The sequence below is a fragment of the Scomber scombrus genome, chromosome 8, assembly GCF_963691925.1.
Source record: "Scomber scombrus chromosome 8, fScoSco1.1, whole genome shotgun sequence".
NCBI classification, from domain to species: domain Eukaryota; kingdom Metazoa; phylum Chordata; class Actinopteri; order Scombriformes; family Scombridae; genus Scomber; species Scomber scombrus.
In genome coordinates this window covers 16750715-16764860 of record NC_084977.1, presented here as the reverse complement: position 1 = coordinate 16764860, position 14146 = coordinate 16750715, and the positions used below count along the sequence as shown (strand labels likewise).

Genomic DNA, 14146 nt, shown 5'->3' with positions numbered 1-14146 from the left:
TATTTGTAGTGTAAATGTAAATCACACGAAAGGAAATTTAAAACACAACTGAGCCTCATCTCAGATTCTGTCATATCATTCTGTACCAGAAAAAGCTCCAGTCATCTTACACTGAGTGTGCCTCTCTCTCTCTCTCTCTCTCTCTCTCTCTCTCTCTCTCTCTCTCTCTCTCTCTCTCTCTCTCTCTCTCTCTCTCTCTCTCTCTCTCTCTCTCTCTCTCTCTCTCTCTCTCTCTCTCTCAACCTGATACAGCCTGAAGCACATCTTCAGGAAAAACCGGTGGAGGTAGTTGGATAACTATTTTGTCAGAAGCTAAACCGATCCAGCCCTCAACAGAGAAAATAATTTATTTTTTTTTTAGGGAGGGAATCATTGCTGCCAGAATCAGATTAAAATGTGAAACTGAAATGGTGAAATAAATAAAAAAAATTAAAAAGTTGTCTGATACTTTACTTCCAGTGGCTTCATTTATTGAATTATACCAGACACGGGCCTACAAATTGTATTAACATGGCTTTTCCATTCATACCTTTTAATCTGAGTACTTTATGCACTGATACTTTCTTTATATGTCATGTTTTAATCCTACACTGACAGAATTGAATCAGCAGAGTTGCTTCTGGAGCTACACAGAAGCCAATGTCACTTCCAAAATCACCAATAAGTAACGTGAATTACAAAATAAATTCCCCAAACATACATCTTTACGAATGTGAAGAATAATACAAAATTAATTCAGATCACTTGATAAAATTCTCCAATAGGCCTCATGTAAGATGTATGCTGCACTTATATTTTGTTCATATTTGTGGTTGCATACATTAGGGTAATCTGTTTTATGTGAACCTAATGAAGTTAAGAATGACTGTCTCTCAGCCCTAAAGAGGACATTTTTAAGGGTTGGAGCTGAGCTTCAGAAGGTGACGGCTCTCAGAAGTTGGCATGTGGACGAAAGCAAACATTCTCATCATAGGGTGTAAAAATTAAGCAGGCCGTTTGGCCCGGGGCGGTCTGTGCTGTGCCTGATGCAGGAATGACATCGGACTGGTTTAGAGCAGCACCTAAGCCCATCTGTGCAGGGAGTCACCCTTGTATACATGCTAAGGCAATTCTTAGCATGCTGTGCTTTGTTTAAGCTTGCACAAAAGGATGGATTACTACTTAATTTATGTTTGGATATTGATCCATTGGTATGGTTGCAGTTAAAAGCAAGAGGCCACACAAAAACCTAATACATACTATAATAACAACATATATGTCTCAAACATTAATATTTTATAATGAGTTTTAATGCTTTAGTGTTTAATTGTAATCACTGTAAAGATGTCTAACTGGCAGATCAGCTTTCTAAGGGACAGTTTGTTTTGGCACAGGTTGCAGGTATGAGGCCTTTTTTGTGGAAGACAGTATGACATGTCGGTAAGATAAAGTCAAGTGTAAATGAAACAATTAATGATGACTGAATTCAGAATTGTACACGCTGGCCCACTGTCACACTGTCATGACCTACTGGGACCATGAATTGAAAGGAACCACTGTTAATGGTATTAGCAACATCTGTGCTTTTACTACAAGACATGACAAGGTAGCAGACCCTCTTGCGTTTAGGAGGAAATGGGAAAACAACTCATGCTGTAATCTTTTGAATTTCCAATCACTCCTCTGGGCTATCTCCAGCAGTTACTGCTGGGAACTAGATAAGGGACGTGACTAAATCTAACGTAATAACAGACACTTCTGATAACCTCCATATTAATAATCTCTGTTTCAAGCAGGATCAAAGCCCCTTTGTGAGGAAGAAGAACAAACCTGTGCTATCTTCTATTTTACATGCTGCTGTGAGAATTTATTGTTTTTTGATGCAAATACTTGACATTTAATTTTTTCAGCCCTCAAAACCACTAAGATTTCCTATATAACACATTTTATGAATACCCCACCAGCAAGCATAAATTATTTATTTATTTTCTTGATCAATTAATTAAATAAATGTGTTCTTTAAACTGAATAAAGAGGACACAGAACACACAAAAACATGTCTTGTTTAATTCTTACAAACTACTCTCTTAAACATTTCGTATAGCAGGCATTGTGACAGCTGTATCTGATAAAACTGCTGATGTTTCTGTTAACATTAGTTGTTGGGAAGCTGTGGTGGCGAGCCGGCGCATATAGTGTGGGGACACTGGCTCGGAAACAGCTGAATGGAAATCAGCCATCATTAATGTTATAAATTACATACGTTTTTGACAACAAGTGAACCTTTCCTTATGTGAGAGAGAGTTTCTGGCAGGTCTACACCTGTATATTTGAGGGTTACACCTCTAGTAACAGTTTGTGTCTGTACAATACAACAGAAAATATCTTCAGTGGTGTAACACGTAAGTCAAGTAACACTGATACTGATACTTCCTGAAGTGGAGCTACAACCTAAATGTCATGTTTTGTCCAGTCCTCAACCCAAAGAGATTCAGTTTACTGTCAAAGAAGACAAAAAACAAGAAAATATTCAAATTGAAGAGGCTGGAACGAGATCATTTTAGAAAATCGTTTTCGATCGATTATCAAAATAGATGGTGATTCATTTTCTGTTGACTGTAGATCATTGCAGCTCTACACTGAAGACAGTGTCAGGTGTCTCTGTCCTCACTGACACCTGCTCTTTATAAGTATTGTGCTCAGAGCGGCCAGTAGATGGCGTCTTCCTCACATATTTTCCAATGTGGGGTAGCCCTGCATCATTGTGAGATGATTGTGTATGTTTAGTATTAGTGGGTGTGTCCTCCTCACAGTCCTCTTCGAGAAGTTTTGTTTATTTTTGTACAGTGTACAGACAGACACATTTTGTCAGACTTCCAGGACACATTATGAAAGAGACATGATTTTAATCCACTTTCGATTCCGTGTCCTCTATTCAGACTTGACTAAATAAATATGCTTGGTGTAATTAACTCAAATAGGTTGCTGCTTTTCCCAGAACTGAGATTATCACTGTAGCTCCCTGATATCTGCTTCCTGCTTTTGTATGATGATGGAGAATATTAGGCCACATTTACAAGAAGCCAGGCTGCAAAAATTTAGGATGATGATCTGTGTTTACTGTAAGTTAAACAGTTGACGAGGTGCTGTATTCAAGGAATTAAACCCGTCCACCCACTGAACTTTCCACATAAAACTTAAAATACACTTCATAAGGATTTCCTTGATGATATGTTATGTATTATATTCTGTCCAGATTGTTCTCTTTACATTTTGTGTTTCCACTGTGCCATTTTACTTCCAACTATCTTTCCCCTAATGAAAACAGGTAGCAATAATAGTGAAATAAGAGGATACAAATGCAGTCAACAGAGACGAGACAACTGGACAACTAGTAAACTGTGAGAAGAGTAAACTGCTTTTAGGAGAGAGAGAGAGAGAGAGAGAGAGAGAGAGAGAGAGAGAGAGAGAGAGAGAGAGAGAGAGAGAGAGAGAGAGAGAGAGAGAGAGAGAGAGAGAGAGAGAGAGAGAGAGAGAGAGAGAGAGAGAGAGATAGAGAGAGAGAGAAGCCTAGAACAGACAAATCAAACACTGGCTCTACAGAAGGCCTTTTCATGTTTTTCATGAGTTTCGTAGCCACCGTTGATTCAAACCTCTAAATGCCACTAAATCCTACACACTGCACCTTAAAGTAACAATATCAAAATGTAGAATATTACATGTTCTATAAAGGTCATTTAATCTGTCATATTTTGATATATTTTGTATCCAAAAGGTTAATCTGCAAATGTGATGAAGTAAAAATATAAAGTTAATGTTATATATTAATGTCAAGTACAAGTACCTTACTTGAATAATTTAGTTACAGTACTTATCACTGGCTGGTTCAGCAAACATTTCATGTCAGAGAAGCACAGAAAAATCAGCAACCTTCTTAACAGCAGTGATGGAAAGTACATTTACTACAAATATTATGATTAATTATATTTATGAGGTACATTCACTTAAATATTACCATTTAATGCAACTGTATATTTCTACTATTTCTCATAGTAAGGTAAAAATATAGAGGGAAACATTGTACTTGTAATTTTACTGCATTTATCCGACAACTTACTTGTTACTTTTCAGACTCAGATTTGACACTTAAAATGTGTGATAAACAGAAAACATGATGCATTATTTTGGATGAAACTATCCAGCAATATATTAAGTAAAAGAAATGAGCTCCACCTAGAGGAGACTCAATGTAAATTACATTTTGTTGATAATACTTTTGTACATTTTTCAAAGTATAATTTTGAATGCAGGACTTTTACATGTAACAAAGTATTCTCATAGTACTGTAACACTTTGATTTAGTTAAACGTTGTGAGTTCTTCTTCCAGCACTGCCTGAGAAAGGCTGAAAATAAGGTGCAGCGGAGACCCCTTGTCTGAGTTTACCCAGGACCTCCAAATCACTAAATCCTGATTCTGCACAGTTTTTCAGATGAGTGGTTCACAGCAGCCCATCCTGTGTGGCTGAAAGCTGTCAATCAATGTGTAAAAACTCATCTCAAGGCTGTGATGCATCACTGTGCAGTAGATAAACTACTTTAGAGGGAAAATTGGTTTGGTAACCTGTTTATAAACGAGTCACAAAGGTCACAATGAATTACACAAAAGAAACTTAATGCTAAAGTTGTCTGTCTGTCAGTTAAAATTTCAGTGCATAAAGGACAAAAACGTCTGTGGATCATGTGTAGCTTTATAATCCTGCTCTCTTTTATTGAAAGGAAGGATGTCATTCCAACAGCCTAAAACAATGCACAAGGCCACAAAACTGGAAGAGAAAACTGGCCTCAGAGGATTTCAGTTTCCTGAGGAAAACAACCTGGACTGAACATTTACACTTTCTGGCCATATCATGTTTCACATTCACATAAAGACATTTATGAAAGAGGAAACAATCTCAGCCTGCTGATTTTTGATAAAGTCTGGATTTACAGCTCTTTGTTTGAAGGGTCAATTCAGATAATGTCATTGTGTTTGTGATTGGTTTTATCATTTGCTCAGTGTCATTGAGTTCATTTTCCTTTTTGTTATTTTAAGTGTAATATTATGTGTTTATGTCATTGCAAACCTGTACAAAGGCCATAGTTTGTCCTGTATCCATCTGATAGATTGACAAGATCATAGAAGAATTAGTTCCTCTGTAAAAATACTGTAAAAATACTGAATATCCTTCAAATTCAGATTAATCACTCTATTTCTTGTTTTAAGTGCATTTCTATGGACAGTTATGTGAGCACAAACTGCATTTAAATGTAATCCAAACTTAATTTGTCCATTTTTAAGATTGCTAGCAGGGTAGCTTGGCAATTGGTTTGTACAGACATTCATGGACTTTGTTGACCCCCTGACTTTTCCTTTAGCGCCACCATGAAGTTGACATAAGACTATTTTGTTTCAACAGCTATTGGTAGGACAACCATGTCCCTTGATTCAAACATTCATGGTGTTAGTATTCTTTGGTGACCCCCTGACTTTCCTCTAATGCCATAATAATGTCAAAAGCCTCTCCTAGAGTCTCTAGCTTGTCTACAATTACCAGCAGATGATCAAGAATCAATATAGACTTGGTGTGCAAACTAGCATATTTTGGCACTTTCGGCATAACATGTTAAAATATCTTCATTGTTAGACATGTATCATACCACTAACATGCTTGCTGTTGATTGGTTTGCCATTATCCTGGTCTCTGAAGTAATTTTCAACATTTAATGTGTCTGAGAGTCAAATTGGAAGGGGATTGTGACACTTGTAGTACTATCAGAGGTGTGTGAGGGTGACATATTGGATTTTCCCCCCAAAATGTCTCCACATGACTCTAGGGGAGTGGATGTATCCGTTGATGAGGCATCAGATTCATAGTCCCATCGGCCTCCCTGCCCACAATCTGATGTCACACACAGTGAACCCTCCCCTGTTTTGAACCATGCAATTAAAAATGCTTACTGTTACAGACTTATTTTTTCATCCACACACTGTGTGACCTCTTCCCCTTTTGATAACACATTATTTCTATTTTGAGAATGATGGAAGTGGATTGTGGTCTGCTAAAAGGGAAGTTTGAAGGTCTAATTTAATCCTAGTTTCACATTTTAAATGATATTAGTGCCCATAACATGATGCGCCTGGATGATTCACAGCATCGTCTGTCATGATGTTTCAAAATAATGTGCATACATTATATAACTCTCAAACAGATGTCCTGAAATGGTATGGCTCTGTTTCGATTATTTGGTTTATCTAAAAACAGGTCTCATGCAGCTGCCTCTGTTTACAAAGATTTACCAATCACAATGAATTAGATCAGATTTGTAACAACATCAACAGATCAAGACATAAGCAATATTAAACACAAAATATAAGATGATCTTTGTGGTGAAATCATAGTTTCAACAACAACAAAAAATGATCATTCAACAGAGTAAAGGCTATAGTATTAATGTACAAACACACAAGTGACATAGAGTACAGCTAGTATAATGGTATAATGGCTAGCTTGGTTTGGCTCACAAAAAAACAAAATTCTATCAAATCACAAAACACAAAACAGCTGCAGTAAAGAGAATATACATAAAGGGCATTTGTGGAACGATAAAAGATACCTGTCAATCTTGGACAGTTAAATGTCGGTTAAACAGTTGCTACCAGCCAAAGGGCCCTCAACTGAAACCAGCTGCTTGAACCTAATAAAACATGCTGTTATATGCAGTGTATATAGCCTTCATATGCAACATTAAAACATTTCACTCCCTACTGTAGAGTGGTGATAAATTCATACACTTTTCTTGCTTTTATAAACACCTTTCACTAGTGGACATATCAGCACGTGTTACTCCCGTTGAATCATTGCACCATAATTTTCATGATATTCATATCATACCCTCCCAGGATGTGAATCAGACATTACATGCAAGGGAGTAGATAGCTTTCTCTTACAGTATACAGCACAGTTTCTGGTCATTTACAAACACCAGGCTGTTCATGCTGGAGGGAAAATTGCCAGGATGAGAGATTTAGAGATTTTCTCTCCAGGTTCACGTACAAATTCCTTTGATACTGAGCATAAGAGAAAGTCTGCATCTATTCAGACATACTTAGTTTTTGAACTAATCAAGACACTTGATGGAAGCTTTGTGCTACACAGAGGTCTGAGTCACAGGGAAGTTAGTATACATGTCCTGATATTATCATTGTTCATCTGCTACTCCCTGCAGCCAGCAAACATATAGCAGGAATTCCTGAAAATAAAGTTTGACCTGGGCAGACCTTTGAAGTGATGTTATACAATGGAAGTGATCAAAATAAATAAATAAATAAATGAATGACGCATGTTGAACAAAAGAGGCTGGAGGGATACAAAACAACTGCTTTAGGCAAACTCAGATGGGAACTGAGACTTAAATTACCACAAAATGTTTTGATTAAGGCTTATTACAGGAAAGGGTGGACACTGATCTGACAGACAAATTTAAAGTGTTTACAAACTGGCATCCCCTTCACCAAATATGGTCAAATAATTTGGTAATTGTCTAGAAAGAAATGGGCACAAAGATTGTGCACATAAACACAAGCTTGCGGCTGTAAATTGCTGAGGAAAGAATGACAATTGAACATGTTAATCTTCATGTATTTGGGTTAAATACCTCCTCTCTTAATGATGTTTTTTTCTGTTGTTCCTGTATGATATGTTTATTCATCTCAATATGCAATGATAGATAGTTATTGCATCAGGCTCAGGAAATGATACAGTGCTGATTGAGTATATAAGGCTGCACACATGCAGGCTTAAAATGAAACAACATGTTGTGGTAATAATAATAAACATTCTTCATTTATCAGTTTTAAAGGGAATGCGTTTTATTATTGAGTATATTAATCAGTTGAAAAGTGAAAAAATGTGTTGGTGTAAGATGACTTGTTAGTTAATAATGGGCTGACTCATAGATCCCATAAATGTGTCTTTCAGCTTCAGGTGTATGTAGCAATAAAACTTGATCTCCTACTTACATTTTCACACTAGCATTGTAATCCATGCTAAACCCATGTAGATAGAGAAAAGGAGCCAATAGATTTTCTCAAAGGTCACAATGATGTCTTCAGTTTGCTTGTTTTAACTAAAACATTAAGATAGTCATTAAATGTCCATTATTGAAATAAAAGCAGCAAATATCCTCTCTTGAGATCCGGAACTATAACATATTTGTGAATTTTGCCTGCAAAATGACTGATAAGCCATTATCACTGGATCTTCCCTGCTGGCTAAAACTGTTTTGAGAAACATAACACATAACCAACCTGACATACATTGGCACAACTTTGTGATGTTATGGCTCACTTTTCTTAAGAATGGCTTCCATTTACGACATCTATTAATTTCTTCCTCAGAAATATGTTTCATCTTGGCAGGTGGAGTACAGACCTCACATGCGTCACGCGTCACGGACTTTAAAAAGAGGCTGCGACGCACAGTGAGTATAACGGTCTGAGCTACTACAAGAGGATACTTCAAGGGAGATCACTTCACATCAGGAACAATTGAAAACTGTTTTGTTGTTGTTTTTTTTGTTTTTGTTTTTTTACACTTTTGGCCATTTTTAACCAAGTTCTCTATTCTTTTCACTCGTCTACTCCGCGTATCTGGATACCATGGCCAGCTCGGCACTACAGATCATCGGTTTCCTACTCTCACTGGTCGGTCTCGCTGCCACTATTTCCGCTACTTTTATGGTTGAGTGGAAGAAACAGTGGCAGGTTAAGTCGTACAAAGCCTACGAGGGTTTATGGATGACCTGCAGTGGTAACGAGAGAACCACCTGCGAATCTCACGAGTCCGTCCTAAAATTGCCCAGTAAGTTTGACAGCATCTGCATCTCCTCTAGAAACCAGGCACTGCTTGTTGAGATACCTTCCACTTACAATAAGTCACTATAATTAGCCTCAAGTGCGTCTTTACAGTAAACCTCTATGCATTGACGTCTTCTGACTTCATGGCATCAGTCTAATAATCAGGGACTTAAGAACTGCCAATCTTGTGCCTTCATTTTTATTATCTAGAATCACATTTCTTGGTTCACCTTTGTTGTTGTTATTATTATTATTATTATTAGTAGTAGTAGTAGTAGTAGTAGTAGTAGTAGTAGTAGTAGTATGTGCTGTTTGCAAAGGTGTAGCCTGCAAAATAAGAGACAAAGATAGTATGGTGCACAGAGAATGACAGAATCTCTGACATATGTAACCAGAAATCATGTACAGCAATCACAGACTGTATCATTGAGGAGTTAACTAACCAACATCCTCATTCTCCTCTTTCTAGCTGAGGTTCAGGCTACCAGGGCGGTGATGATGCTCAGCATTTTCCTCTCTGCTCTGGCGGTGATGGTCTCCACATTGGGGATGAAGTGCACCCGCTTCATGGATGGCAAGGCCAAGAGCAAGTCCACAGTAGCTATGATTGGAGGAATCATGTTCATGGTTTCAGGTGTGTTCAATGGCAGCAGAACCAGACTTCCACAGTCATACGGATTTGATATGTCAAAATATGATGTTAAATGTTCCGACTGATAGAGGAACAATCAAGTTATTATAACAGTCAGTCTAAAGACACTGCTGCATCCATTTTATAAATCAAAGCTCACAAAATTCAATAAAGTGAGAAAACGAGCCGTGGTAGTCCACTTACTCTTTGTTTATCCTTCAAAAGTAGTTTCCTTTAAAGGTGCAGTGTGTAGAATTTAGTGGCATCTAACAAAACAGACTTGGAATATAATAATATGTATAAAGTATGTTTTAATTGCTGTATAATGAGTTGAAAATAAGAATCACTGTGTTTTTATTACCTTAGAATGAGCCCTTTATATTTACAGAGGGAGCAAGTCCTCTGCCATGGAGCCCTGCATGTTGCATCGCCATGTTTCTACAGTAGCCCAGAAAAAACAAATCAAACGCTATTTCTAGAGATTGCCTTTTGTGTTTTTAGCAAGTTTCACGGCCACAGTGGGTTCTCCAGCATTTTTGGTGGGGCAAGGGTATTATTTGGTTGCAATCCGTAACCTCACCACTAGATGCCATTAAATCCTACACACTAGTCCTTTAAGAATAATAACAGATTAGATCAATCATTACCAAAACAATAAACAAGACAATCTTTTTTTTTAAAGCTCACTTGTCAAAGTTATCATGTAAAAGTAAAGTCTTGTAAAGGTTAGCAGAATTTAAATTGATAATACTGTGATGGCCAACAGTGTTTTTATTTGTTTAGGTCTATTGGTTGTCATCATAACTTCCTGGTATGTCAAAATGATTGTTCAGAAATCCAATCAATCCCATCGACTGCAAAGGTACAACACACACACACACACACACACACACACACACACACACACACACACACACACACACACACACACACACACACACACACACACACACACATCTGCATTGTGAATTAAATTAAATTATGTGGCTTTATAATTTGCCAGGTCTTGTATACACACATCTAAAAGTGTTTGTTTCTGTTTTTCTCGGCAGCTTTGAGTTTGGGAAAGCAGTTTTTGTCAGCTTGGCTGGTGGCCTCATCACTGTGGCGGGTGGTGCTTTCCTGAGCTGTCGGAGATGCTCACGGTCATCATCGTCCGAGTCCATAAGCTCCAACCAACTCATTTCCATCTCACACCCCAAGTCCAACTACGTCTAGTGGAGGAGAGTGAAGGAGGGGATAGCAGAGGCCTGAACAGAGTCAGTCCAGAGTTGAACATACAGACTGGAACAGGTTGTGTTTCTAAGATGAGAAAAAGTCCTGCTGCAGGATTAATACATTCTACCTACATGTAGCCAGTAAATGGGTCAGGATTACACATAGGACCAGCCTGTGTGTAATGACTTTGAATTTACTTTCTTTTAAGCTTGTTTGTTGATTTTTTATTTTTTTTTACTTACAGAGCAGTATTTTTTTAAATTAAATTTTAAATTAAGGATTCAATGTTTAAATCATCACCAGTAAATTTAAAGTCCTTAATTTTGCTTAATGGTATACATGTCCAGTTTACACACAATGGATCTTGTCATGGATCTGTATGAAATCACAAAATTACTCTTTACAGTACTAATCAACAACACTTACTTTAAGGGTTTACAGACATAAAAGGGATATTCCAGTATTTTTTAACCTGGACCCTATTTTCTCATCATTTGGGGTCTAAGTGACTAATGGGGACAAAAATGTTTGGAACCAACCCAGTATAAAGCAAGATTGCATCAACCAGCAGCGGCAAAATAGACTGCGATGTAATCCTTGGGGGCAATTGCGCCCATTAAGAACATCCACTAAAAGTGTTTGTTTTTGCTTCTGACAGGCTCAGATTGTTATTATATGTGTCTGAAAATGTAAGTAAACACAGGAACTAGCCGCCTGTAGCAGCATTATAACTAACTTTTAGTTTCCTTACAGTCAGCGTCATACATGTAAACAAACTGGCATGTGTGGATGAATATGTGGGTGACTTACATACTGTAATGGCTCCTCATACAGTTACATGTTGAAATCACATTTTTCTCACTAAGTGGAGCAAAGCCTCGCTCTTCCGTTTGATGCTGTGGAGGAGAAACAGTTTCCAGGGCGAGCTGAAGCGCTCTCGTTCAATTTCCATTCAAGTATTTTTAAACACTGTAGAGAATCCTTCTTTTTACCTCTTCAGTTTCACACTGGTGTTATACGTATATATTTGTGTTGTTAATGTATGATTTCAGTTTAATTTTTTCTGTTTTGTAACTTGTCAGGATGTTTTATTTTTTATATTACACACTCTATGGCAGTTTGAAAGATAATGGTATGTACATTTTTGAAAAGAAAAAATAAAATTATTTTGTTTTCATCAGTGTTACCTTACATTCAATTACATTTATTTAAAGTTTTGTTGTTTTGGGGATGCCGATGACATGTTGGATTAATGTCAGTCCAATACAATTCTCAAATGTCTATCAGGGGTCTTGTAATCACTGTAATTTAAGGCTGGACAATAACTTCTCATACTTACTTCTGATATTGCTGCATCATAACAATCGGATCAAAACAATTTTTTCAACACAACTGTTGTCCAAACTATTGATTCCAATTTTTAATTCAAAACGATCACTTTTTAAATTTTTTTTAAAAAAATATGTCAAGACTTTTGCATAACAGTAGAACATGGTTCATTGCACTGAACATCAGTTTGATTATTTGATATGTGATAGATGACATACAGTCCAGAAACATGTTTTTGTTCTTCAGGCTCTGTGCTTCATCACACTGAGTTTGAAATAAAATAACAGAAACTTCATTAAGTGCCAAGTCTTAACTTTAATGTGTGTAGTTGTACTTGAAAGAACTGTGTGTGAGACATAACCTTTTTAACATATAGTGCCAAAAGTTCAGGGGTTCAAACGTAATTGGACACTTGGCTACTACACATTTCTTCGGAAGTTGGGTGTTGTTTCAATATAAGTTCTGCACAAAGGGCTCACATGTGACTCAGAGTTGACTGAGTGTTGGGAGCTGCCATTAGCCATGCAAATGAAGAAGATAATGAGGCCTAATAAAAGCAATACATCAGGGAGCTATTAATGATATTTGGTTTGCTAAAATCAACAATGGTTACATTTATAAAAAGCAGGTGAGCACAGGAAATGGCAAACAAGCTGGAAGATGGGGGAACACAAGTCTGATGAGGAGAAAATGGTTTGCATGGTGAGTCAAAGCTATCACCTTATCTGTCAAACACGGTGGTGCTTCTGTTATGCTCCCTGCAGATGGAGGCGGCAGGATGAATGCACAAGTATACACGAGCAGTCTGTGTACTCACATTCACTCAAAAATATTAAACCCATTGGACAACATTTCACCAATCAGCAGGACAATAATCCCCTAAACTTTGGGCACTAAGTGTTAAAAAGGCTGCCTTACAGTTTTTTTCTGTACTGATGTAAACTCACTCAGACTAAAGCTGAGACTTGGAACTTTTATGTAGTTTCCATTATTTTATTTCAAACTTGATGTGTTGAAGCACAGAGCCTGGTGAACAAACGTGTGATGGTCCAAACATTTACTGTCTGGTATAGTGACATTAGAAAAAATTTGATCTCAGCCATGAGATCAATAATGACTTTTAACAGTTTGATTTTGATTCTGCATGCATGTCTGGAGTGACCCTGGATGACCCCACCTTACTTGAACTAGTCCTTTATACTCAAATTGTGATTTCCAGTGCGCAAAATAGAGAAGTGAACTATCCCCTGTTTTTCTCTCAGTGGTAAAGATTGTCCAGTATTGTGGATAGACTGTCTGTGTCACTCTTTCATTTTATCCAACACTTGAAACCGAGTCTGACAGGAGAAGCAACTTCAATTAGTGTGTCTGACATTATGAAACAATAAGTCTGGCATCATATTTTTATTTAAAAATCTTACATTTAACCCAAATTCTCATTGGATTCTTCTCTGTTTTACTGTTATGTAGATTCCAGTAAGACATTACTGCTTTCTGTGGCAAAACAGACCTTTCGCCTTGATAAGGAGCACAATACACTTCTGTGGTAATGTCGACCTTCCTGACACAGAAACCCTTTCCTTCCTTTCATACTTAGTATAAAAATCCATACACATTTATAGTGCCATCTATTATTACAATAGAGAGTTTATGGAAAAGGTGGGTGAGGAGTTTCAGATAAATCGACTGGTGCTTTGCCTCCCCCAGGACACAAAGTCAGTGCTACAGTATGAGATGAATATTACCTCACACTGGATAGTTATCATGTGCAAGAATACCAAATGTGTTGAAACTCACTATTATACTGTTAACAGATAAAACAGTCCACGTAGCGCTCCTCACATTTAGTGAAGGATACACAAGAGGATAAGGACATTTAAAATGAATAATTAACTCACTTTTTTGTTTTTATAATGCTGACCTGACTCCAAAAAGGACACTCTGGCTTGGAACCAGGACAGCAAAAAAAAAAAAAAAAAAAAACTTGAGACACAAACTGTAGGAAGAAATGACTTCACTCTTCATTTGAAACACAACACATGTTGTGCCAATGGCGGATGTAAACTGATGTAGGAATTTCTTGTGAAATTGA

The 14146-nt window shown here is 37.2% G+C and overlaps 1 protein-coding gene across 1 annotated transcript; it reads left to right on the top strand.

Annotated features, from left to right (window-relative positions):
- Window positions 1-8536: 8536 nt before the first annotated feature.
- On the top strand, window positions 8537-10790 carry LOC133984834 (claudin-7). The gene is made up of 4 exons (XM_062424314.1): window positions 8537-8880; window positions 9346-9510; window positions 10291-10369; window positions 10560-10790. Exons 1-4 carry the CDS (start codon window positions 8679-8681, stop codon window positions 10723-10725), a joined length of 612 nt encoding a protein of 203 aa, XP_062280298.1. The 5' UTR covers window positions 8537-8678; the 3' UTR covers window positions 10726-10790.
- The last annotated feature ends 3356 nt before the right edge of the window (window positions 10791-14146 follow it).